At 63.8% G+C, this 27,295-nt stretch overlaps 1 protein-coding gene across 3 annotated transcripts in view; it reads right to left on the bottom strand.

The window, feature by feature from the left end:
• CACNA2D2 (calcium voltage-gated channel auxiliary subunit alpha2delta 2) overlaps window positions 1-27,295 on the bottom strand; it is a gene marked incomplete at its 5' end in the record, with an annotated part of 111,724 nt that overhangs the window by 14,171 nt on the left and 70,258 nt on the right. For all 3 annotated transcript variants that reach the window (XM_081106258.1, XM_081106257.1, XM_081106259.1), the window contains 10 exons: window positions 234-312; window positions 446-553; window positions 755-913; window positions 1,004-1,103; window positions 1,230-1,280; window positions 1,973-2,030; window positions 2,171-2,302; window positions 5,024-5,165; window positions 8,305-8,349; window positions 12,909-12,968. In XM_081106258.1, the coding sequence (XP_080962384.1) occupies window positions 234-312; window positions 446-553; window positions 755-913; window positions 1,004-1,103; window positions 1,230-1,280; window positions 1,973-2,030; window positions 2,171-2,302; window positions 5,024-5,165; window positions 8,305-8,349; window positions 12,909-12,968 (934 nt within the window). The remainder of the gene's footprint in view (window positions 1-233; window positions 313-445; window positions 554-754; window positions 914-1,003; window positions 1,104-1,229; window positions 1,281-1,972; window positions 2,031-2,170; window positions 2,303-5,023; window positions 5,166-8,304; window positions 8,350-12,908; window positions 12,969-27,295) is intronic.

Here is a 27,295-nt window from a genome sequence, read left to right as displayed (position 1 = left end):
GACAAGCTGTGAGACAGAGGGGCGGCGGGCACTCAGACAGAGGGGCGGCGGGCACTCAGAGGGGCGAAAAGACGCTCGGTCAGATGGTTGGCCACACAGAGAGAGGTGGACAGTCACGTGTGTGGGAAGATGCACAGACAGCGGATGCACAGCAGCTGGACCTACGCACGGACAGGCGGACAGCCGGCCGACACCGAGGAAAGCAGTGACGCCAGGGCGGCCGGCAGAGGTACCTTTGTTGGCGCAGGCCATCCACTGCAGGGGTGTGACGTCGTAGTTGTGCTGCCCCACGGAGAAGGTGAACACGCGCACCTGTTTGGGACCCGAGGTCACGGCCGCGGCTGCCAGAGCGCAGCCCGCCCCTGCCCCTGCCCTGGCCCCCACCCCTGCCCCGGTCCCGCGGCCCCGCCCTCGCCCCCGCCCCTACCCCCGCCCCGGGCCTCACCGTGCGGTTGGGCCAGTTGTACTTCTCAAAGACGTCCTGCACGCGGTCCTCGCCCCCGTCCGTGAACATCATGATCATCTTGTTGCAGTTGGCGCGGGTGATGTTGGACTGGGCAGGAGGGGGGGTGGGGTCAGGTGGCTCTTGGGGGGGGATGGGCCTCCCTCCCCCACAGGCCTGACCCGCTGGCCCGGCTCCCACAGCAGATGGTGCCGGCTGCCGGAGCTGCCTGTTGGGTGCTAACAAGGCCATTCGTCTTGATTTCCCCGGTGTCACCGAGCGCGGGCCCTCCCGCCCCGGCCGTGGGCTCACGTTCTGCAGCTGGTCGAAGGCGTACTCGAAGCCGGCCTTGTAGCCAGTGGTGCCCTTGGCCACCATGCCCTGCACGGCCTCCTTGAACACCTTCTTGTTGCGCACGTTGGCCTGCACCAGGTGTGTGAAGCAGGACACGGGCTGCGCCTTCTCGTTGAACTGCAGGGACAGCGAGGGGGGTGACGGCCCGGGCCCGGGTGGGGGGGTGGGGGGACCCGCGGCAGGCCCCCCTGCCGCCCCGGCACCCACCGAGGCCACGTTCACGTAGTCATCGTCCGAGAGCGTGTCCAGCATCTCGCACACGGACGTCTTCATGAGCTTCAGGGTCAGGCCGCTGACACTGCCGCTCCTGGGGAGGTCGCGGGCGGCGGGGTGGGCCTCAGGGGTCCTCCTGCCCCCCCCCCCCACGATGCCCCGGGCAGCAGGTTCCAGCCCTCGCTCCGCCCCCACCCCACCGGCCACATGGCTCACTCACACGTCCACGATGATGACCATGTCCTTGGGGGAGGAGGCCCCCTGGATGTACCTGCCCACAGAGGCTCCGGTGAGGGCCAGCCGCGCTGGGACCGGGCGGCTCCCTCCTCCCACCCCCACCCGGCTCAACATTCCCCCGGGCGGCCCCTGCGTGGCCACACGGGGCTCTGGGCACTGAGGATACCGCATTTCATAAAACCGTCCTTGCCCATGACGTGCGTGACCTGGCCCCCCAGCACGTGAGCAACCGCGAGGAGGGGGAGCAGGTGACCCAGAGAGGGGGCTGGAGGCACGGTCCCTGGTCTCGGGGGCCTCTCGTGTTCCCAGGCCAGGACGGGGTCCCAAGGGCAGAGTCCTGTGCGCAGGACTGAGCAGGTGGCAGGGAGGGGGAAGGTCGTGGCTACTGGCGGGAGAGGCAGAGCGGCGGGGAGGGCTCAGCTACCGGGGGGTGGGGGTGGGGGTGGGGGGTGCTGGCCAACCCCACAGAGGATACGCCCCCCCCCAACCTGCACTGTCCCATCCCTCAGTCCCGAGGGGGTGGGGTGCCAGGCAGTGGACGGGGCAGAGGCAGCTGGGAGGCCTGCCTGGGTGATGGGATCCATTTTCCAGTGGCAACGATGTGTGAAATGAAAATTGGATAGAGCTGGCTGCGCCCTGCTCGCAGCCTGGATATCGGGCGGGAGGGGGCGGGCGGGAGGCGGGAGCCAGGGGGTGTCCCTGCCCAGCCCCCGCTTGCTCACTCACCAGGGTCTCCTTCGGACGTCGTACAGGTCGATTTTCTTGGGGGCTCGCCACGGGGTGGCTGTAGGGGAAAGGGGTGAGTGGGTCTGGCAGGGAAGGGCCCGGCCCCATGCAGGCGGCAGTTGTGGGTGACCATCCCACCCCACAGGCCCAGGAGTGGGCGGTGCCGAGTGGACGGGGCGGGGGCGGGCTGGCACCCACCTGGGTAGTAGCGGGTGACCCCGGTGGCGCTGCCAAAGGCCTGCCACAGCAGCGTGGGGTCGCGCCGGCGGTTCTCGGTGAACACGGTCTCCAGGGCCTCCGTCCAGTTGAGCTCGTTGAGGATGACGGTGGCTGCGGGGGGGAGCGGGGGGTGGGGTGGGGCGCGCCTGGGCTGCCCCCCTGAGCCTCACCCGACGACACCCACGCCCGTGCCCCCACGTGGAAGCCTCACCCGCTCTCTGCCTCCCGGGCTCCCCCCGTCACCACGGGGCTGCCAGCTCCTCAGGGGGAGCGCCTGGTCCTCACCCTCCTAAGCCACGGCTCAGCCCACCCTGCGGCGGCCCCACAGCCCGGGCGGCAGCTGTGGCCTGTGGCCCGTGGCCCCGGGAGCTGTGGGCTGGATCCCGACCCAGCGTGCTGCCCACGCTGGTGGCGGGTCCCCCGGGAGCTCACCCATCAGCATGCACTCCGGGCCGCAGCCACAAGAAAGCAATTAAGGGCGCGATGATGGGGCTGGAATTATTCAGCTATTAAGGTGCCTGATAAGCTGGAAGCCACTCAGCTCCATGATTAATCAGCGGGGCCAGGAGCAGGCGGGCGGGGTTCTCGGAGGGGCAGGGTCTGCGCCAGGCTCCCGCTCCCGCCCAGGCACGCGTGCTCACACGCATACACACGCATGCACACGCACGCATGCGCACGCGCACAGGGCCTGCACTCCCACCAGGCAGACCTGCACCTAAGCTCTGCCACTCCAGCCACGGGTGGGATCCCCTCACCCCCCAATCCACCTGCTCCCATGCTCATCCCTGCACCCACTCTACACCTACAGGTGACACCAGTGGGTCCTGTCCTCACAACCTGCACGACATTTACCCCCTCCCTTCCCCCAACCCTGTGGCCAGACCCCCCCCCCCCCGCCCCGTGTGCACTCACAGGGCCTGTGACCCCTCCACCAGGGGCAGGGACTCAGGTGGCCGGAGCAGTGCCCCTGCCCCCCTCAGACAGCCCTCAAAGTGCCAGTGTGCGTGGCCTGTGGTCTCACGGGGCAGTGTACCCGTCTCTGCCTGTGGGACTACCACACCCAGTGGAGTCGGGCACTCAGCCCTCCCCTGGGGGAGCCCCCCTCATGGTCCTGGTCAGAGACCCACCGCAAGGGAAAGCCAGGAAGGGCCTGCTCAGCGCACAGCCCGAACACGGACACAGACACCTGGCGAGCAGGTGCAGCGCTGGGGGTTAGAGACACACGCTCCGGGCTCTGCCCACAGCCGGCACCACACCTCCCTGGGCCTCCTCCCTGCGCCCGCCCCCCCAGAGGCGCCTCTGCGGTGCCTGGTCTGCGCCCCCCTTCCCCCCGCGCTCACCCCCCTCTGGCCGCAGCTTCCCGTAACTGACCGTAATGGGAAAACAAAACACATTTCTGGCGTTGGCTGTGCCTATTGAACGCGGTTATGGTCTTGTTCCTAATTTAGAAACTTAGTGAGTTGAACAGTTTCTGTTTTTCTCTTTAAGGAAAAAGATAAAGTCAGGCGCTTCACCCAGCCCCGTCTGTCCTGGGAGGGTCCCCCTGGCAGGTCCCCCCGCCCCCCGTGCCAGGGCCTGTTTCCCCATCTGCACAGTGAGAGGCTTAGAGCAGATGGTCCTGGGAGCTCGCCTAGCTGCCGGCCGAGGGTGGTCCTGGCTCAGGTCAGGGGCCAGGAGAAGACCCCTGGCCCCCCGGGGCTGTCCCCAGACAAGCGCGCACACATTCACCACCAGACACACGTGTGCAAACACTCCAGCCCCCCCCCCCCAACAGAGCCTGCTCCCGGGCCCCACCCGCACCCACACGCACGCCCTCAGATCACGCTGAGCTGGAAAACGGGGCCCATGCCCCCTCAGGCGGGCGATTACAGATTTAATTAAAAGTGACACAGTAAATAAAAAACATATAAAATGTAATTTGTGTGGGTAGCGAGGGGTGACAGGGGCTCCTGTTTTAATTAGGGTGCCTGCTTGTGATAGCGCTCCTCCACTGGCTCGGGCAGGGGCCTGCGGGGGCGGGGACGGCCCCCTTCACCCCGCCTCCGGCTGCCCGGACCCTGAGGGCTCCCTGCGTTCTGGAGACAGCCTCTGTCCCCAGACCCTCTGCCCAGTGGGCACCCTGGACTCTGAGGTGCCCTGTAGGTGACCCCTGATTTAAGTCAGAACCAAGAGACCCCGGAGCCTTGAGTCCTGCTGCTAGAGCTTCCCATCTAGTGTTCCCCTCTTGGCCCCCTCCCCCTCCAGCTCCCAAGACTTTCAGGAAGTTCCTCCTGATGTCTGACTGAAGTCCTTCTAGCTGTAATGGCCTGGTTTCCTCCTTGTGCAAAGCTGCCCTCCCTGGAGCCTGGAATCCCAGCCTCCTCCCCCTCCCCTCCCCCAGCAGAGGAGGAGGGAAGTGTCTGTCACAGAGTTCCTGCCTGTGGGGAGTTGCTCCCTGAACCCCGTGTCCCTGAGTCCATCTGATGAGGTAGCCCCTCCATCGCTCCTACAGGGAGCCAGGGAACGAGGGAGGATGGGGCGGCCCAGCGTGAGGGGCCATCCTGGGCATGCATGCACGCGTGGGGCGCGTGTGCGCACACGGGGGGCCCTGCACAGGGCCGAGGCTCCATGCTCGGCAGCCTCGGCGAGGCTGTGCCTGGCTCGCTTGCTGCCTGCGTGTGGGTGAGTCTGAGAGGCGAGCACCTGTGACCTGGGTGGAGGGCCGACGGTGGCTGGCACTGGCCAGGCCCCTGGGACCTGGCGGGCTGTGGTCCTGGCCCGGCCGTGTGTGGGGGCGTCCCCGCCTCGCTGTGAGTGTGTGGGGGTGTCCCCGTCCCCGCCTCGCGCACTCACAGCCTTTGTAGATGTCCGTGGGGATCTGCACGGCCGCGTACGAGTAGTTGACCTTGTTCTTGAAGTTGGCGTCCTCAACGAAGTCCAGCTTCAGGGTGCTGACCTTGGCCCCCCTTTCCACATCCTCAATCTCAGGGTCGTCCTGCCGGAAGGGACCCCCCGGCCCCGGCAGTGTCAGGGCTGGCCATGGGGAGTGGGATCAGAGAGGCTGCAGGCAGGGGAGGGCCAGGGGCCAGGGGGTGGGGACGTCTCAGAGTCAGACGATTGCAGACAGACAGAGAGAGATGCAGAGACACGGGGTGTGGTCCCCTCACTCGGGCGGCCTGTGACTCTCACCTGCTCACCCCACTCATATCTCCCCCCAGATTCCGAAACCAAAACCAAACCGACCCTTCTCCACATCCTTGAAGACCAATCATCAAGTCACCAGCAAGGGAGGCAAACCTGGATGGCAGTGAGGAGCGCGCGCTGCAGACCTCTGCCCTGGGGACGCGCCTCGTGCAAGCCCTGGGGAGGCCTTGGCGCCCTTCCCAGAGCTCTGTGACCCCCACCGGAGCCCTGCCCACCCCTGGTGCCATCTGGGGGGGGCACCCCTGCAGCGGGGTGACTAGGTCTGAGCTGGGGGAGCCCTGGGGGAGGGCCGCGGCAGAGGCTAGCACGGAGACCCAGCCTGCTGGCAGCGGGCCGGCAGGGCCCCGTTGATTTTCTAAAAGGAGCTGCAGCTCTGACAGGTGCCAATTACTACGTCTCTGGCCGGGCTGGCCGGGCAGGCTGGGCATGCGCCGTGCGCCCCCGCCCACCGCCACAGGCTGGCAGGAGCGGGTCTGAGCGACAGTGTTGACTGCAGCCGAGGGGGGCGGGCAGGCACGGGCGCAGGTGTGCGAGGGGGAAGGGAGGATGGTGGGGAGAGAGAAGGGGAGACAGGAAAAAGGCGGCAGGGCAGAGTTGGGGGGCTTTGTGCCCCGGGAGGAAGCTGTGTAAGTGGCTGAACCGGCCACATGCTCCCCACGGCCCCGCCAGGCCTGGGACCAGCTGGGCAGGGGCCAGGCCGTCTCCTCCACCTGCGGGTGGTCAGGGCAGCGGCTCACGGCACCTCCGCTGCTGCCTCTGGGGGTCGCACAGGCTGCCCTGTCTGGGGGAGGGGGGCCGTGCCCTCCTGGAGGGCCTGCAGCAAACCCCCTTTTCATCTCTTTAGGGGTTGGGTTTTGTACTGCACGACCCAAACTCTGCGAGCCCCCCCCCCCAGCTCTGCACACCCCAGGACCCTCCGCAGGCCCCAGGCACCGGGAAAGCGGGGAGCAGCGCCTCAGAGGCGCGAGCCACTCACGTTCTGCGAGGCGGGGGCGGGGGGGGCGGCTCGGGAGAAGAAAGCCCCCGAAATGTCAGCGCAGATGAAGGGCGCTGGGAAATGTAATCTCCCAACTTCCCGACCACTGTGACATTTGGATTCCGTGCTGATAAGCTATCAGCTGGCGAACTTTTTCCTTCCTTCTCTCCCCCTCCCCCACCTTCTGGCTGGTAATTTAAAAGTAAATGGTCTAGAAAGATCTCTAACTGTACCTCTGGCAAAGATGAAAAAAACACACACACAAAACAACACGAGCCGGGAAGCGGCAAACGTGTGTGCGCGGAATTCATAGCAGGGCGCGCTGGGCAGCTCCCCGGCTCCCGCCCTCAGCCCCGCCCCGCCCCGCCGGGGGGCCTCCCTCCTTGGGCCACAACCAGCCCCCCAGCAAGTGTGCAAAGGGCTGGGGGCAGGGCTCAGTGGGTTAGAGCCAGGGCTGGGGGTCCTGGAGACACTGGGGCCGGAAGCAGGGTGAGCAGGGGGTCCTGGCAGGGAGCGGGCTCTGCCCTGGCCAAGGGGCGCCTCGGTGCCCCCCACGGCCCGCGGCTTGTGCGGCGGGCAACGGCCGTCTCCCGGTCTACGTCTAATGCACTGATTGCTAAAATCACAGCCCGCTGCCGGGGGGGTTCGCAGCTAGATCCAGGGTCTAATTAAAGGTTCGCTCTTCATTTGAATTTCAGATTCCAGCTTTAATTTTAGCAGCTTCTCTGGGCGCCGCGAGGCTCAGCCAAGGGGGAAGCACACCTGCTTTAGCCCGACCCCCCTATTCCGCCCCCCTGCCCGCCGCCTGCCTGTCCTGAAGGCTCCCCCAGGCCAGCCTGGCACCAGGGACCCTCTGCAGCGCCCCCTTCCTGCCTCTCACCTCTGGGTGTCACTGGACACCTCCTGCCCCCGGAAGGACACCCCTCAGGCCAACAGGCCTGGGAGAGGAAGCCAGGATTCGGGGTCTCCTGCCCTAGCCCGCACAGGGGGGACCCAGGGACTGAGCTGCTGTGAACCTATTTCCAGAGGGGACGGTTCTCTCAGGGGCACGCGATGGACCCGGCCGTGACAGTCGACCAAACACTGTCTCTTCCATGTGCTCTGCCCTCTGCACTCTCTCTTTTTTCAGTCCTCACCTGAAGGTATATCCCCGTTGATTTTAGAGAGAGTGGGAGGGAGGGGGAGAGTCAGAGATAGAGAGAGAAACATTGATGTGAGAGAGACCCACTGTGTGGCTGCCTCTCCCACACTCGCCGACTGGGACCAGGGATCGAGCCTGCAACTGAGGTACAAGGCATGTGCCTTTGACCGGAATCGAACCCGGGACCCATCAGTCCGCAGGCTGACGCTCTATCCACTGAGCCAAACTGGCTAGGGCCCCCCTTAACACTCCTGTCTCCTTTGTAGGCCCCTCCCACCCAAAGGTGCCCGTCATCTGAAGGGCAGGCACAGGACATGGGCTGCCTCTGCAGTTGGGATGTGGACTGAGCTCCAGGCCAAGCGCTGCTCACGGGGCCAGGCTGGGGGGTGCCCTGCCCACTGAGCTGCTGTTCCCTCACGGCAGGGAAGGGATGCACTGACCCGAATGCACCTGGGTGGCCCAGCCTCCTGCTTCTCAGCCCCGCCCGCCTCCTCTGGGAAGCCCTCCCTGAATGCACCTCACGCCCCTCAGTTCTGGCACCTGAGCTGACCCAGGGGAGGACCCCACGTGCGGGGTCCCAGCCCACCACACACTGCAGGAAGCTGTGCCTGAAGGGCCACAGAGACACAGCCCTGGGGGGGTCTGGCCTCCAGGGGTTTGATGGGGAAGGTGCAGGGTGGGGGCTGAGCCTCCACACCTCTCGGGCTGGAGCTCAGAATCCCAGGCTGCTGAGTCCCACCCTCATTCCCAGCAGAGGCCACTGGCCCAGAGAGACGTGTGGCTCCGCCCCGCCCCAGCAGAGGGCGCACTTACCAGCTCAGCGTCAGCCTTGGCGTCGTAGTACACGATGTCTTCCTCCTGGGGGGGGAGGGGCGGGGAGAGGCCTCAACAACACGGCTCCAGGCCTCCCGAGGTGCAGCCGGGACGCCCCGCCCCAAGGCTGGAACGACCCCCCAGATTCCTGCACCCAGAATGGCCATCCAGGGAGGCGGGGGTGGGGGGTGGGGGGGGACTCAGGCTGGCAATGCCCCTCCCCCAGGAGACTGGGGACGGTCCTCAGATCTGACGCCAGGGCCAGGTCGCTGCCCGCTGCCCCCCTGCGGGATGGAGCCGGAGCTCCACCAGGAGGAGCGAGGAAGACGGAACCCAGCTGAGCCCGGGCTGAAGGAAAAGAATGGTTCCCTCCGCATCTCCCAATTCTTCTATTAAAAAGCCTGCTCATTACGGGCCTGTGCTTATTAATTATCTGTGATTTGTTGTGAGACGCAGGGAGGTTTACACAACAGGCGAGGAGGAAACACAGCCCGCCCGCCCGCCCGGCTTCTTGGCCATCTGCGTCACAATCACCGGCCACGCGGGAGGCCGTGACACAAACGGGCTAATTCCATGTCTGATGGTCTTTAATCCGAACCGAGTGTGGCTGGGAGAGGCCGCCAGGAGGTGAATCTGGTGCCATCAAGTGCCACCCGTGCAGGGGGCCACCCTCCCCCGCCGGATGGGCAGCAGGGCCAGCACCTGGGAGAGGCCAGTGTCCGAGCCACCTCCCCCGTGCTCCTCAGCCCTGCGGTCCCTCGGTCGCCGGGAGCCTGTTTCTGTGTGATCTGAAAGTGGGGGTGATGACCCAGTGTACCCCAAGGGTGTGGCTGTAACACAGCAAGCACAGCGCCAGCACTTGCTCCGCGGTGGCCGCCCCTGACCCGGGCCTGGCTGGGCCCAGGTGCTGTGTGACCTCAGGGCTGCACTGCTCCCTCTCTGAGCTCAGGCTCCTCATGCTCCCGGGAGGGGCTTGGCCTCGATGACTGCCCAGGTGCTGGTCTGAGGCCACGGTTGGAGGGAAGAGTCGTGAGATGTTTCGCACTGGTCTGGGGGTGCAGGGGACTGGCTGGACCCACAGACACAGTGCAGGCGCCTGGGACACTGACTACCCGCCTGGCATCTCAGGTGGGACCGCAGCCTCTGATGCATGGAGGACCGGGCCACCCGATGGCTCTGCCTAGCGCTTGGCACACGTTGAATCACGGGTCCTCCCAACGGCCCTGGGACCGGGCCATGCACATGAGGATTCGAACCCGGTTCAACCCACCTTCCGGAACATCTCCACCCCCCACCCAAACACCCCCCCCCCCCCGCACCCACCCACCAGCTCCAGGATGCCGCCTGCCCCGCCGGCGCCGACCCTGAGCGCGTAATGAAAGCTGACGTTACATCAAACACAATAAGGGGTTTCGGTTGATGAAGATCATTCCTGAACACAAACCCATTAAACCGAGGGGAGAAATATCAATTCAACACACTTGCGGCGAGAAGAAAATGTGATTTGTTATCCAAAGGGGGGTACACACGGCTCTGCGCGCCTTCCCTCAGAGTGAACACAGGCCGCGTGGCGGGGGGACGTCGGTGAGGGGGGCTTCGCCCGCCCGCTTCGGGGGAACCTTCCGCGGGGACGGGAAAGGGCGGCTGGGCCGTCGCTCTCAGGCCCCCAGGATCCCAGGCTCCCTCACAGGCCGGGCGGGTCCTGCGGCCCCTCTGCCCCCGGAGCCCCCGGGCATTTACGTGGCCACCCCTCCAGCTGGCCAATGGCTCCCTTTTCTCTTTGTCTTGACTCCTGGTTGCAGCAGAGGATCACATGTTGGTGGACCAGGGACCCGGGGAACGTGTCACAGGAAGACCCCAGCCCCGGCAGGCCCTGTGCGTGTGCGGGACTCCTCCCCAGCTCTCCCCCCGTGGAGGCCAGCCCATGCCCTTCCCTGGTGGAGGGTGGTGGCGGGCAAGGCCACACGTGTGCAAATACACGGGCAACACAGCTGTGGCTGCTGTGACGTGGCGCTGGGGGTGGGGCAGGGTGGGGCCGTCGGGTCCCTGGAAAGGCCATGTCCGCTGTGGCCTGTACGACACCGTGTCCACCATTAGTGCCCACCTCTGGGTGAAACGGGGGCAGGCCCCCCTAGCGATGGCACACAGGGTCCTGGCCTTGAACTTGACCTGCACATGTGAGCTCTGAGATCCTGGGCGGTGAGTGCAGACCCCAGGGACCCCAGGAGGACTCCCCGGTGTCACCCCAGTTCACTGTTAAATCCTGTAGCCTCAGTGAGGCCTAACCTGGGGGTCAGGGTTCCCACTTATAATCAGGGTGATGCCCCCTCCTCTGAGGCTGCTTAGGGGTCAGGGAGCTGGGCATCCCTGGGGGAAGGGCCAACCCTACCCACAGGGCCCCCCCTTATGTTTGCAACCTCACAGCCCTGGGAGGGGCCTGAATGTGCTAGAAACCCTCTGGTTGGGGTAAAAGGGGCGTCTTTCAAGTCTGGGGCCCACACTGCTCCCCCTGCCCCCTTTGTTACCTGGCATTCAATGGGCCATTTTGCTCAAACTGGGCAGGGGTGAGGGAATCCCCCCTCTGAACTCACCCCCCCCGCCCATGTGGATTCTGCACACAGTGACACGGGAGGGGGCTGTGGGCCCACACGCCAGGGTGCGGGCGGCTGGCACACACTCCTGAGCTGGAGCTTAGCCCAAGAGAGGGCCCGCGGGGGGTTGGCAGATGGAAACAGGGTGAGGATGTGAGCATGGGAGGCCTGGGGAATGCAGGGTGGTGCCCTGGAGGGCGATGCCATGGCCTGGCCAGACCTGACTGCCGCCCGTCCGCCAGGCCTCTGTGCAGGGCCCGCGACCGGCCTCGCCGTCAGGGCGCGCGGTCTCCCTGTCTGGCTCACCGCCAGCTCGGCGCGGCCACGGGGACTGTTTTCTGGGAGAGCCGTCTGTCGCCGCTCGGCAAGGCGGGCAGCCAGCCTGATGGCGGGGCGGACCTCAGGCCAGGAGGCCACCTGTCCGTCCAGCCGGCGCCCTGAGCCGGGCCTGGCTGCAGAACCGCCTCGCTCATCAGACTCTCCGAGGTTGGCTTCCTCCCCCGTCGGACTCCCTGGGGCAGGCCTGCCTCCTCCATGGGACTCCCAGGGCAGGGCTTGTCTCCCAAGGGTCCTGGTGTCGGCACTGAGGCCCTGGGGGTGGCCTCCCCCGCCTCCCCCACCCCTACCCTGGCCCAGCTCCTTCCTGCTGGCGGTGTAGACGGCGGGTAATGATGGCGCAGTGAGGTGCTGGCGCCAGGCGCAGTGTCCGCCAGGTGGGCTGCCGTCATCTGCCCTGAGTGTTATGGGCACCAGAGCACCTGCTGCCTGGCATCTGCAGGGCCACGGAGGTGCTGCCTGCTCACAGGTTACGGTTTCTCAGGTGTCCACGGGCTGGGACTACAGGCTCCCGGCTGTCATGGCCAGGGGTGTGCGGTCATGACCTGGGACCAGGCAGCGGCTTCCTGGCCAGACATCTCCCCCTCCCTCTCCTGTCCCAGCTCTGACCCTGGAGACTGCAGGACCCGCGTGCCCAGGCTGGGCTTGGTAGGGTGTGTGTGTGTGTGTGGGTAAGGGGTCACCACTGTCCGCTTCCCGGAAGTCTACGTGCAGACCTACTCTGTGCTGCTGGTCATGCAGTGGGTTCCAGTTTGGCCCCCGTGGGCCAAGCATCTGTGCCCAGAACTGCCGGGTGCCACCCTCCCCATTTCAGAGATAAGAAGACCGAGACCCAACAGCTCCTGGTCACCCGTCCACGGGGCACCCAGCGGGCACACGGACAGGCTTTCCTAAAGGGCCCGAGTTTGACCCGGGTTGTGGCACAGGCCGGTGCCCTCCCGAGTGCGGGGAGGAACCTGGCCCCTATCTGTCACCTCCTGAAGGTCATTGGGAAGGACATGGTGCCAGGAGCGGGTGGTGTGCCTTCCCCAGCCTCAAGCATCCACCTCTCCCTTGGCCTGGCCAGTCCCCACCTGCAGCTGTGGCCAGTCCCCCTGGCAGCCCCGGCAGAGCTGGCGGTGTGTCGGCTAATGGGCCGCCATCAGCCTGATGAGCGCCTGGCAGCCTGGTCGCCGGGGAGACCAGGCCCTGACCCTGCTGTGGAGGAGGGGTGACTCCAGCTCCACCCGAGGCTGGGACACACAGACAGGAAAGCTGACGGACCGGGGAGGGGCACGGTGAGCACCGGGCAACCAGGCTGGGCCCCGCTGGGCCTGTGGCCACACCCGCCGCTGGAGGGGCATCTCAGGCCACGCGGGGGGAGTGGACCAGCCAGAGCCCACGCCTGCCTCATCTCAGGACAGGAGCACCCAGGGCCGAGGGGCTGCCGTGCCCACAGCTGCACCCACCCCGTCACTGACTTGGCACCTAACGGCTTGACAGGTGGACGCCCCTTTCATGCACCACGTCCGAGCTGACAGGCAGCAGCCGCACTAGCCAGTCCCTTGTCACACGGGGACCCTGAAGCCCAGAGAAGCAGGCGGCTGCACAGGGACTGTGACCCGGAGTGCAGGGAGTGGGGCCTCTAGCTGCGCCTGGGGGTGGGCAGGTGCTGGGCTGGGAGGGCGCCGTTCTCACCTTGATGTTGTCCTGCCAGCGGTGGGCTTTCTGGAAGGTCTCTGCGGCATCGGCCAATCTCTGCGGACAGAGCACAGGGAGGTCAGAGCCGAGGAAGCCCTCCCCAGCCCAGGTGAGATGCCCGAGTGGCAGATGCCTCACTCGGGCACCTTTGCCCATCGCCCACCTGCGCCCGTCCAGGCCCACCGCCGTTGTCCCTGTTCTGGCTTCCTGAGCCCCTGCCAGCCGGGCTCGCCACGCCTTCTGTCCAGAGGAGCCTGGCCCGTCGTGTGGGGCTGGCTCCTGCAGCCGCCTCCATCGAGGCCTCTGTGCCTGTGAGCACAGCAGGATGTCCGCCCATCTGCCCCTTGTTACCCAGCATTCCTGGCACCACCCCATGCGATGTGTGGGGAGACGGCAGCGCCAGCCCTGCCTCTCACGGTCCAGAGGGGCAGACAGACACGTCACCGGGCAGGGCGACCAGGGCAGGAGTAGCTGAGGTGCCCAGTGCTGTGGGAACTTGGGGCATCAGGGAAGGCTTCCCAGGGGAGGTGCTCAGACCCTGAGGTTCTGCTGTTGCACCCCCATGGATCCCACCCCCCAGGAAGTCTCAGGGCTCCTGAAGGTAGCTCTCCAGGGCCGCCACGGAGTGAAGTGAAGTCCTGCTGACGACTGTCACCGTGAGCCCATCACTGCTGCGTGCCAAGCCTCCCCCAGGCCAGCGACATACATGCACCTGTCACTGTTCACGTGATGGCATGTCCCCTCCTCAGAAGAGGATGCCCAGGCATGAAGACGGTGAGCAGCCTGCCCCAGGTCACAGAGCGGGTCTGGGTTGGCTGGGGCCCCAAGCCCGGCCCTCACCACTGCCTTTGCCCTGCCCATGACCAAGGTCAGCAGGCACCTCCATAGGGCCCACAGAGCCCGTGAGGGACGGGGCAGCTCTGTGGGGAGAGGGGCGCTGGCCCCCCCAGGACCCCATTCCATCCCATGGGGGTAGCAGCGACGTCCTGCCTCCTGGCCTCCAGCTGACTCAGGACGCACGGCCTAGCCACCAGTCCGGGCGCGCGGCCCTGGAGGGGAGATGCTATAACGCCTGGCAGCTGCGCGCCAGGGGGAACTGGGTCAGGACGTGGCGGCCGGCTGCGCCTCCCTCCCAGCACGGACGGCGTGTGGAGGCATGGCGGGGCTCCTTCGGGGTGCAGCCTGCACTCCCTGGGGCTGTCCAGAGCCACCCCCCCTGCTGGGCCTGGCTTCCCCTCCTCCTCAGGCCAAGAGCACTGCATGCTGGGAGGGCTGGGGGACCTGGGGGCAGAGTAGAAAAATCCCTCTTGAAGTCAAACCCTTCCCTTCCCAATGCTGAGCCCCGCCTGGCCTCCACCCACCTCTCCTGCTACCTCACCTGCCTGTTTGTAGGTTCCGTCCCCTGCTCGCCTATTACTGCAGTGCCTGCCTGGGTGGGCCCTGCCTGGGTGGGCCCCCCTCCCCCCTTCCCCCTCCCCCCTTCCCCCTCCTCTCCTCCCTCTTATACAGCCTCTCTACTCCCAGGTACCTCCCATGTCTTGCCTCCAATTCTGGCCCCTCCTGAGTTCCTGGACACCCTCCTGGGGTGACGCCCAGGCCCATGGGAGCTCACACCATGGCACCTGCAATGAGCCCACCTTGGAGCTCTGCCCCCTACATCCTACCGTTGAGATCACTCAAACCAGCTGCGCAGAGGGTGTCCCCGCCCAGGCTCTGCGCTCCCTCCGGCCCCTGCGTCCTCTCTTGCCCTTTGACATTTATCTCCTCGTGGCACCTGGAGCCTTTAAAACGCGGATCTGCCAAAGCCGGTTTGGCTCAGCGGATAGTGTCGGCCTGCGGACTGAAGGGTCCCAGGTTCGATTCCGGTCAAGGGCACGTACCTGGGTTGCAGGCACATCCCCAGTGGGAGATGTGCAGGAGGCAGCTGATTGATGTTTCTCTCTCATCGATGTTTCTAACTCTCTATCTCTCTCCCTTCCTCTCTGTAAAAAAATCAATAAAATATATTAAAAAAAAAAATAAAACGCGGATCTGAGCGTGTGGCCGCCCCCACCCCTAAATCCTCAGCAGCCCCCAATGGCTCTGCATATAAAAGGCAAGGCTTTCGCCCTGGCTGGTGTGGCTCGGTGGTTAGCGTGTCGTTCTGTGCACTGAAAGTTCTCAGATTTGATCCCGGTCAGGGCATGTATGGGAGGCAACGGATGGATGTTTCTCTCTCACAGCGATGTTTCCCTTTCTCTCTCTCCTCCCCCTTCCTCTCTTTCTAGAATCAATGAGAAAAAAAAGAGACAAAGCTCCCCTGAGGCCCCAGCTCCTGCCCCTCCCTCTCCATCCCGGGGCCTCCTTTCCTCCTGAACCGCACCCCCAGGACAGGCGAGGCCCCTCATGCGCAAGCCTGCGGTGCCCTTCTGCAGAGGACACTGCTGTGTGACGCATGACATGCATGTTAACAACACTTGTCACGTGACTGTTAACTGAGCAGCTATTACACAGCTCAGCACCTGGCCTGGAGGGAGGGGTGAAGCGTAAGGAGGGAGGGCGCCTTGAGCAACTGCTGCCCCCCCTTCCTGACCCTCCCAGGGCTCAGCTCTGTGCGCGGATTCGCAGGGCAGGACATGAGGCTGCAGCCCCTCTGGCTCCCTAGCCCAGGGAGGGGAGCCCCAGGAAGGGGTCCCAGCACCCAGCCTCCCTGGATTCTCGGAGTCCCTCAGGCTCAAAGGCTGGGGTCAGCCGCTGACTCGTGAATAACAGTTGCAATAGCCACAGCGAAAGGATTACTTTTAATCCTCAGTAACGATCAAGCCATTATTATTTTCTCGGTGTTACAGATCAATCAGTCCATCCCCGGGCACCGCACGCGGGGAAACTGCTAAACACACAGGCCTGGTGGTGGGGGGAAGGGCTGGGCATCGGAATGGCGCTGGGGTGGGCAGTGTGGCTGCTTGTGTCCGGTCAGGCGTGAGGATGAGACGTGGGTGGAGGGCTGGGACCGCCCACGGCAGGCCTGAGGAGCCCTGGGTGGGGGTCAGAGCCTGGACCCGGGGGCCTTGGAGCACCGGCCTGGGTTCGAATCCTGCCTGACTTGCATGAGTGGCTTCCTGCCCGCAGTGTCTGTGTGTAAACTGGACCCACTCAGAGCGGGTTGGTTCTTGGCAGCCCCCTGTGCCAATCCCCAGGGGCTGCCCGCAGGGAGTGCCCAGTTAACCCCATGATGGCGGAAGATGGTGCCTCTTCCTCGCCCTCCCCACCCCACCCCTAGCAAGACCCCTAAGGGGTGGGTTCCTCTGTGCCCCTCCTTTGCCAGGTGAGGTGCCACGGCCCGGCCCTGGTGAGGAAGTGGAGGCAGCAGACGCGAGTGGACCAGTGTGTGGGACAGCGAACGCCCAGGGCAGCACCAGGCCTGGCAGGAGGGTCCTGGCCACAGGACCCCCACCTGCCCCCAGATGGTTCCTTTGCTGTCCCCCAACCTTGGTGTCATTAGGCCCAGACCCTGGGTGGGGGTAGGCACTAGGGTGCCCAGCAGTCTCTGCCCTGCTCCAAAGTGCCACCACACCACCCTGCTTCCCTCCTGCCCGCGGGCCCTGTGTTGGCTCTGTATTGTGCACTGATAGATACTAAATACAGATTTCCAATTTCCAGAGCTGTTATGGTCTAATGAGTAAATAATATACATATTTAAAACTGTCTAAAAACATATCTGCATAATTAAAATATCTGCATAATAATGAAGCAAGATGCAGCTTAGCAAGGAGGGAGCCAGAGCCCCAGGGCTGACAATAGGGGCAGGCGAGCAGGCGGGTGGGGGTCCCAGCCCTGCCGGCTCTCCTCCCTGCGGCCTTGGCCCGAGTGGGCATCTGGCCCTCTGTCCCGCCTGCTCCAAGCAGGTCCATCCACAGTCAGGGACAGGGGACCTCACTCGGCCCTGTCCTTGCACAGCCTGTAGCCTGTGGGTGGTGCCCGGCACAGGGCCTGCTACCTGAGTGGTGGCAACCTTGGCCGCTGCCATCCGTGGCATTCGACATGCTCAGAGCTTTGTGGGGACAGCCTCACTCCCCATGGCCCGAGGGCAGCTCCTGTCCCGATCTCCCATTGTGCTGGGCCCCGAGGGGTGGGGAGAAGGGCGTCGGCATGGCCGAGTGCTGCCAGGACCCATGACTTGCATGTGGCAGGAGATGGAGATGCCAGTGGCTTTGTCTTCCTGTCAAGTGCACCACCAACACCAGAGCCTCCTGGGCATAACTGGCACCCGGCCTGGCCCTCCTGCCCTCCGAGGTCCCTTCTATACATATGATTTCAGAGAGGAAGGGAGAGGGAGAGAGACATTAATGATGTGAGAGAATCATTGATCGGCTGCCTCCTGCACGCACCCCACTGGGGATCCAGCCCACAACCCAGGCGTGTGCCCTGACCGGGAATGGAACCGTGACCTCCTGGTTCATAGGTCGACACTCAACCCCTGAGCCACGCTGGCTGGGCAGCGAGCTCTTCTTTACACCCGGGTGGTTCCTACGGCAGTTCGGTCCCACTGCCCTGAGCTGGGGCTGCTGGAGCCGCCGTGGGGAGAGCTGCCCGGGAGGACACGCGCTGCGAGGAGCCCCTCCGCCAGGAGACGAATGTCCACGGGAAGCAGAGCCAAGCCCCCATCTGCGAGGACGGCGGAGCCCCTCCAGCCGCCATGCCCCTTCCCGTGATGTTATTTTTATACTTTTCCCTAAGACACTGCCTGAGCGGGTCCTTCTCGACTCTATTAACATTAGGAACCTAATCAGTAATCAGGCAGCTCATAATTTTCTGATTAGCTCTGATTAGGCCCAACCTCGGCGGGGAGAGGGAGTGGGACACTGCGATGTGCGCGATGGGGGACTGGCCCGCTGGGGCGGAGGGCAGAAGGAAAGAGTCCCCGGCCCCACTGTCTTCTGTCCTGGGGGGGGAGCGGGGTCTTTCTGTGGGTGAAGGGGTGCAGGGGTCAGGGAGCACTGGCAGCAGGGACCCAGGGCAGGTTGGGCCCAGGCTTTCAGCACCATGGACAGAGCGGGAGGCTTGGTCTGGGCATCCACCTGGGTTCTGCACTGCCCAGGCCCTTCGCGGTCCCACTGCAGGCAGGGCTCCAGGGGAAGCCTTGGGTGATGGTGACAGTGACGGGCTGGCCTGCTCAGGGGATGCAACGTGTGACCCTGACATGGAGCACTGGCCCCGGCCACTTGCTGACTGCACCGCCGGCAGGGCCTGGCTTGAAGACCGTGGACTCAATGAGGCCGGTGCCCCGCTGCACAGTGGGGAGCCGAGACCTGGAGGGACCACCCGGGCGACGGTGCCAGTTAGGGCAGAGCCTGGGCCTGTGCTGAGGCCTCCAGGGCAGGGCCAGGCCTTCCTTCTGCCTGAGACCAGTTTGCCACCTTTGCAACACATGCTCGGGTGGCAGCTTCGTGCTGGCTCCGCAGACCTCCTGGGCCTGCCAAGCAGGGACCCTGAGCCGGGCCCGTCCGTAGCCCTGGCTGAGTCAAGTCCCCACCCCTCAGCCCACCCATGGGCCTTCCCACAGGCGCAGACTCCTTGGGGCCACACCCGGGAGCCCCGTTCAGGTCAGGGGCAGCGTGGCCCTGCCCTGGCCCGGTCTGGATCACAGGTCACCACCTCTGGTTGAACGCGACCATCCAGGTGACCTCTGATGAGATACACAAGCTGCTGGCGGAGACGTGCCCAGCTAATGCCATGCAAATCGCACGGAGGCAATCAGCCTGACTCTAAGAGCTGCCCCACCGGCCGCAGGCTGGCTCATTGTCTTTTCTGTCAATTTGCATCTCATTACCCAGAAGGCTGTGCTCACTGGAGGTTAAAACAAAAAAAAGAATAAAGCAAACCCCACTGAACCTGTCTCCAGTGAGGGCAGAGGCCATGTGTGGGACAGGGCTGCCTGGTGGACGGCCCCATGAGGTTCCATGCACAGGGAGCCCTGCCCCCCTATGACCCCAATGCCACTGTCACCATGGCTCCCACCAGCACCAGAATGTTACTCCCATCACCACCATCACCTCCATCGCCATCACTGATCCCCCAACCACCATCAACATTCCCATGATTGCCACCAATATTCCCATGCCCACTCCAACATCTCTCCACCTCCACCTCCATCACCACTGCCAACACTGTTCCACCACCACCACCATCCCCACTGCCAACACTGTTCCACCACCACCACCATCCCCACTGCCAACACTGTTCCATCTCCACCACCATCACCACTGCCAACATCACTCCACCTCCACCACCATCCCCACTGCCAACATCGCTCCACCTCCACCACCATCACCACTGCCAACATCACTCCACCTCCACCACCATCACCACTGCCAACATCACTCCATCTCCACCAACATCCCCACTGCCAACACTGCTCCATCTCCACCATCATAACCACTGCTAACACTTCTCCACCTCCACCACCATCCCCACTGCCAACACTGCTCCATCTCCACCATCATCACCACTGCTAACACTTCTCCACCTCCACCACCATCCCCACTGCCAACATCACTCCAACTCCACCACCATCACCACTGCCAACATCACTCCACCTCCACCACCATCCCCACTGCCAACATTACTCCACCTCCACCATCATCACCACTGCCAACATCACTCCACCTCCACCACCATCACCACTGCCAACATCGCTCCACCTCCACCACCATCACCACTGCCAACATCACTCCACCTCCACCACCATCACCACTGCCAACATCGCTCCACCTCCACCACCATCACCACTGCCAACACTGCTCCACCTCCACCTCCATCACCACTGCCAACATCACTCCACCTCCACCACCATCACCACTGCCAACATCACTCCACCTCCGCCACCATCACCACTGCCAACATCGCTCCATCTCCACCACCATCCCCACTGCCAACATCACTCCACCTCCACCATCACCACTGCCAACACTGCTCCACCTCCACCACCATCACCACTGCCAACATCACTCCACCTCCACCACCATCACCACTGCCAACATCACTCCACCTCCACCACCATCACCACTGCCAACATCACACCACCTCCACCTCCATCACCACTGCCAACATCACTCCACCTCCACCACCATCACCACTGCCAACACTGCTCCACCTCCACCTCCATCACCACTGCCAACATCACTCCACCTCCACCACCATCCCCACTGCCAACATCACTCCACCTCCACCACCATCACCACTGCCAGCACTGCTCCACCTCCACCTCCATCACCACTGCCAACATCACTCCACCTCCACCACCATCCCCACTGCCAACATCACTCCACCTCCACCACCATCACCACTGCCAACATCACTCCACCTCCACCACCATCACCACTGCCAACACTGCTCCACCTCCACCTCCATCACCACTGCCAACATCACTCCACCTCCACCACCATCACCACTGCCAACACTGCTCCACCTCCACCTCCATCACCACTGCCAATATCACTCCACCTCCACCACCATCACCACTGCCAACACTGCTCCACCTCCACCTCCATCACCACTGCCAACATCACTCCACCTCCACCACCATCACCACTGCCAACACTGCTCCACCTCCACCTCCATCACCACTGCCAACATCACTCCACCTCCACCACCATCACCACTGCCAACATCACTCCACCTCCACCACCATCACCACTGCCAACACTGCTCCACCTCCACCTCCATCACCACTGCCAACATCACTCCACCTCCACCACTATCACCACTGCCAACATCACTCCACCTCCGCCACCATCACCACTGCCAACATCACTCCATCTCCACCACCATCCCCACTGCCAACATCACTCCACCTCCACCATCACCACTGCCAACACTGCTCCACCTCCACCACCATCACCACTGCCAACATCACTCCACCTCCACCACTATCACCACTGCCAACATCACTCCATCTCCACCACCATCACCACTGCCAACATCACTCCATCTCCACCACCATCACCACTGCCAACATCACTCCACCTCCACCTCCATCACCACTGCCAACATCACTCCACCTCCACCACCATCACCACTGCCAACACTGCTCCACCTCCACCTCCATCACCACTGCCAACATCACTCCACCTCCACCACCATCACCACTGCCAACATCACTCCACCTCCGCCACCATCACCACTGCCAACATCACTCCACCTCCACCACCATCCCCACTGCCAACATCACTCCACCTCCACCATCACCACTGCCAACACTGCTCCACCTCCACCACCATCCCCACTGCCAACATCACTCCATCTCCACCACCATCACCACTGCCAACATCACTCCATCTCCACCACCATCACCACTGCCAACATCACTCCATCTCCACCACCATCACCACTGCCAACATCACTCCACCTCCACCACCATCACCACTGCCAACACTGCTCCACCTCCACCTCCATCACCACTGCCAACATCACTCCACCTCCACCACCATCACCACTGCCAACACTGCTCCACCTCCACCTCCATCACCACTGCCAACATCACTCCACCTCCACCACCATCACCACTGCCAACATCACTCCACCTCCGCCACCATCACCACTGCCAACATCGCTCCATCTCCACCACCATCCCCACTGCCAACATCACTCCACCTCCACCATCACCACTGCCAACACTGCTCCACCTCCACCACCATCACCACTGCCAACATCGCTCCACCTCCACCACCATCACCACTGCCAACATCACTCCACCTCCACCACCATCACCACTGCCAACATCACTCCACCTCCACCTCCATCACCACTGCCAACATCACTCCACCTCCACCACCATCACCACTGCCAACACTGCTCCACCTCCACCTCCATCACCACTGCCAACATCACTCCACCTCCACCACCATCCCCACTGCCAACATCACTCCACCTCCACCACCATCACCACTGCCAGCACTGCTCCACCTCCACCTCCATCACCACTGCCAACATCACTCCACCTCCACCACCATCCCCACTGCCAACATCACTCCACCTCCACCACCATCACCACTGCCAACATCACTCCACCTCCACCACCATCACCACTGCCAACACTGCTCCACCTCCACCTCCATCACCACTGCCAACATCACTCCACCTCCACCACCATCACCACTGCCAACACTGCTCCACCTCCACCTCCATCACCACTGCCAACATCACTCCACCTCCACCACCATCACCACTGCCAACACTGCTCCACCTCCACCTCCATCACCACTGCCAACATCACTCCACCTCCACCACCATCACCACTGCCAACACTGCTCCACCTCCACCTCCATCACCACTGCCAACATCACTCCACCTCCACCACCATCACCACTGCCAACATCACTCCACCTCCACCACCATCACCACTGCCAACACTGCTCCACCTCCACCTCCATCACCACTGCCAACATCACTCCACCTCCACCACTATCACCACTGCCAACATCACTCCACCTCCGCCACCATCACCACTGCCAACATCACTCCATCTCCACCACCATCCCCACTGCCAACATCACTCCACCTCCACCATCACCACTGCCAACACTGCTCCACCTCCACCACCATCACCACTGCCAACATCACTCCATCTCCACCACCATCACCACTGCCAACATCACTCCATCTCCACCACCATCACCACTGCCAACATCACTCCATCTCCACCACCATCACCACTGCCAACATCACTCCACCTCCACCACCATCACCACTGCCAACATCACTCCACCTCCACCACCATCACCACTGCCAACACTGCTCCACCTCCACCTCCATCACCACTGCCAACATCACTCCACCTCCACCACCATCACCACTGCCAACACTGCTCCACCTCCACCTCCATCACCACTGCCAACATCACTCCACCTCCACCACCATCACCACTGCCAACATCACTCCACCTCCACCACCATCACCACTGCCAACATCGCTCCATCTCCACCACCATCACCACTGCCAACATCACTCCACCTCCACCACCATCACCACTGCCAACATCACTCCACCTCCACCACCATCACCACTGCCAACATCACTCCACCTCCACCACCATCACCACTGCCAACATCACTCCACCTCCACCACCATCACCACTGCCAACATCACTCCATCTCCACCACCATCACCACTGCCAACATCACTCCACCTCCACCACCATCACCACTGCCAACACTGCTCCACCTCCACCCTCCCTCCCACCCCCTTCACCACTATCCCCATCACTCCCGCCCCCTGTGACACCTGTGCCGGCACCTTGGTCTCCTCACGGTCACTGCCATCACTGGCGGCCCATCACCCCTGCCTCTCCGAGGAAAGTCTGAAGAACAGGCGGAGACCACTTGCTCTTTACCGTTCTCTGCCCACCTCCTCCAGCATCGTCAGAAGGCAGGGAGCCCACACACGGAGACCTCATATTCGACACCCCAATCTGGTCAGGACACTGTGCTTGCAACTGGGTGTCTCTGGAAGGAAGCCCTCAAGGTCAGCAGAGGGTAGGGGTGCTCACCCACTCTGGCAGAGCCCCTGGGAGGGTGGGGCTCAGCTTACTCCCCTGATCAGCAGCCACAGCGCCCCCTGGGGCACAGCCAGGAGCTGCGTGTGTGACATGGGTGACTGTGCTTGCCCATCTCTGAACCTGATCACTTCATCTCTAAAATGAGGCTTCTGGCCCTGACCAGTTTGGCTCAGTGGATAGAGCGTCAGCTTTCGGACTGAAAGGTCCCAGGTTCGATTCCGGTCAAGGGCATGTACCTTGGTTGCGGGCACATCCCCAGTAGGACGTGTGCAGGTTTCTAACTCTCTATCCCTCTCCTTTCCTCGCCGCCCCCCCCCCCCCCCCGGTCACTCAGAGCGGGAGTCGGAGCCAGGTGGTTCCGCTCGGTGTCACTCTGCTGGGCGTGGATGCCAGGGACTCCACCCATCGCTGCCCATGGGCTTTGGTGGCAGCAGCACGGGCACCAACCTGGACACAAAGCGGGGCACTGTCTGGCCCGGACTCGAAGCTGGGGGCCCGGGCCGGCCGACAGGCAAAGGCCTGGGGGCCGGGGGTGCGGTGGGAACGCCCAGGGTGAAAGCCGCTCTGAGTCCTGGCTGCGTCCACGGCGCCATCAGCCCGGGCACTGGGTGATTATGAGGAGTAAGGCGGCCGCGGGACAGCGGGAGCCTTGGCGACGGTGTTTAAGGCGTTTGTCAGAGCCGTGGGACACGGGCTGCCAGGCGCTAATGGCTTCTGCTGGCTGCTGCCAAGTGAGAGGAGGCGGGCGGGCGGGTGGAGGCGGCCTGGCTCCTGCCCGGGGCCCCGTGCCCACCCCACGCTGCACGGCTGCTCCATGACAGGTAGGGCCCACCTGGGCCTCCCAGAGCCTTGGTGCCAGCGGGGAGGGCGTCACACATGGGCCAACTATTTGGGGGCATCTCTGCCACCTCCCCCTCCATCTCTGACCCTCTGCCCTGGGACGAGGGTGTGGGAGTCTGTTCCCTGAATCCTAGCTGCTGAGGCCCCTGGGTCAGCTTTGGGTGGGAGAGAACCTTCTGGTGATGGACGTGCAGGGGACTCAGACCTGTCCTGACTGGTGCTTTCATCTCTACTGGCCTCGGCCTTCCTCCTGGTGAAATGGGAAACGCCCCACCCCCACCCCGTGCCCAGGGGACGGCTGCGTCCGTGAGAAAACAGAACCCTGGCGAGCTGGCCGCGTGGGCTCATCGGGGAGGGTCACTGAGAGAGTCGGGGCCACCCAGGGGTCAGGTGCGGGCCGTGGGGCTGCCTGAAGAGCGCAGTGCAAGGCAGGCCAGGCCTTGCCCGGGAGACGCCCTTGGCCAGGGGCCCGGGCGGGGCTTTGGGCCACGTGCTCCTGCCGCGGGAAGTGCACTGGGGAACTGGCCCCGGCCCAGGTCACGCAGACCTGCTGTCACCGGCCACCCCCGAGCCTCCCTCCTGCCCAGCCTGTTCATTCATCCCTAGAGCGGCCCCTCCACAGCAGGCCCCATCCCCAACCCATTTTGCAGATGAGGAAACTGCGGCTTGGGTGGTTACTCAGCTTGTAGTCACAGCTCTGAGGGCGGGCGGGGGGTTGTCCCTGGGTCCCCCCTGTGATCGTGAGCCCTCTCTGAGGAGGAAGTGGGCCGTTGGCTGGCTGTGGAGCAGAGAGCAGGGGAAGGGGGACCACCAAGGGGCTGGAAGGAGGACGCAGCGGGCAGGAGACCTGGGTGGGCCTGAGCGAAGCCTCAGCTTTACCGCGTGACCTTGCACTTGTCGTCCGAGTGACCTTGGAGTGCGTGCTCCTTTCCTGGAGCGCAGGCTGAGGCCCTCGGAGGCAGCAGAGGTCCCAGAAGGGGTGGGTAGCCGCCCGCCTGGCAAGGTCACCCAGCGAGCTCCCCCTCCACCTGTGCTCCCCGGGCTCTGCCTGGGACCCTGATGGCGTCAGAGCTGGGCCTGGGGCGCGGCTGTGGGTGTGCATTCATCGGTGTGGAGCCTGCTGGCCCTTGCGGGGCAGCTGCGCTTGGCTCTGCCTGGATCCAGGACTGCTGCCCGCGATGAGGGCCGGGAGGGGCGGACGGTCAGGGCAGGCCCATCCCCCAGAAGAGCAGACCCTCGTCCTGGGCTGGGTGGGTGGGTGGGCCCCAGGGCCATCCTTCCACGCCCGCCCAAGCACGCAGAACTCCGTGAGCCATCCTCCCCTCATGTCAGCGGTGGCAAAACCAAAGCTCGGCAGGAGGTGGGACTCCCCCAGGGCGGGTGTGAGCAGTGGGTCTGCTTCCCTCCCCTGAGCCACAGAGCCAGTCTCTCTGGGGCCCTAGTGCTGGCCCAGTCTCAGCCCCCACGGCCCCCCAGGCCCCTGAGCCTCAGCCCCCACGGCCCTCCAGGCCCCTGATCCTCAGCCCCCACGGCCCCCCAGGCCCCTGAGCCTCAGCCCCCACGGCCCTCCAGGCCCCTGAGCCTCAGCCCCCACGGCCCTCCAGGCCCCTGAGCCTCAGCCCCCACGGCCCTCCAGGCCCCTGAGCCTCAGCCCACTGCTCTGCTTGGTCCAGGCCTGCTGGCCCATCCCAGGGTGGGCTCTGGTCATGGGGGCTCTCCCTCCCCAGCACGCAGGAGCCTGGTGTCCTCAGAGACCCCCATAGGAAAGGGGAGTAGGAGGGACCCTGCGATGGAGGCCTCTTAAGCCACTAGTGAGGGGGGACAGCCAGGCAGGACTGGTGGGATCTTCAGCTGTAGAAGGGGGTGGGCGAGGAGGCCTCCTCCACCTGACTTTGTGGTCACAGCTTTGCGGTCCTGGGGGTGGAGGGCTTGGAGTTAGAGAAGGAGGTTGCGTGTGCATTCGCATTTGAATGTGGACTCATGTACACACACGAGCGCGAGAACACATTGTGGGCATGAGAAATCACATGCATGAGAACATGGGATCACATGTGTGCATGGACATGCTTGCTAACACGTGCTCAGACGCACTCCAAATGGGGGGTGGGTCCTCACCTACGTGTCCTGAACTCACCTCCTCAGGCCCAGGCGGCTGGGGAGGGGCGCTCGCTGGGTCTTGGGTTCTGGACCTGCAGCCCCGACCACCAGCCCACACAGGCCTGGCCCAGTGGCCTCTTGTGGCACCTCCTGCCTCATTTCCGCCTAGTGGTCCCCTCCTCAAATGAGCCCTCAGTTTGTTGTGGTCCAGCTCCCTCCCAGCCCTCCCTCTGCAGGCCGCCCTTTGTTGTGTGTTATCTCACCCAATTACACCAGACGACGGAGTAAATGGAAAGGTGACCCAGGGCCCCTCTTCTTCTTTCTTCTTCTTCTTTTTTTTTAAATCCTCACCCGAGGATATTTTTTCCATTGATTTTTTAATTTTTTTTTTTAGAGAGAGTGGGAGGGGGAGAGAGGAAGAGAGAGGGACATCAATATGAGAGAGACACATCGATGGGTTGCTTCCTGCATGTGCCCCAACCAGGGCCGGGGATCGAACCTGCAACCGAAGTCCATGCCCTGGACCGGGAATTGTACCCGCGACCCTTCGGTGCGAGGGATAACACTCCAACCCCTGAGCCAAGCCGGCCAGGGCCCCTCTTCTCTCAACAAACATGTTCACGGCCTGTGCTGCCTGCAGGGACGCAAGATGAATCAGACCCGGCCCCCCTCACAGTGCAGGGAGGGGCTTCCACTCTCCTCCATGCTCACCCCCCACCCACCCCGCAGTCGCAATACAGTCAATGCCAAGCTACACACGCACTTGGACCCAGGACATCTGTGCACTGTCCCCCCGAACTGCCCACAGGCGCCTTCAGGATGGTAGGGATCACCCCTGGGGACCCACAGTCCGCATGTGACCAACACAACCTTGGGGGCGAGGCTGGGGCTGCTGGCCGCGTTCCAGAAGAGG

The sequence above is a fragment of the Myotis nattereri genome (genome assembly GCF_964212035.1).
Source record: "Myotis nattereri genome assembly, chromosome: 14".
NCBI classification, from domain to species: domain Eukaryota; kingdom Metazoa; phylum Chordata; class Mammalia; order Chiroptera; family Vespertilionidae; genus Myotis; species Myotis nattereri.
Note: the sequence above shows the minus strand (reverse complement) of the source record. Positions and strands in the feature narration are given on the sequence as shown.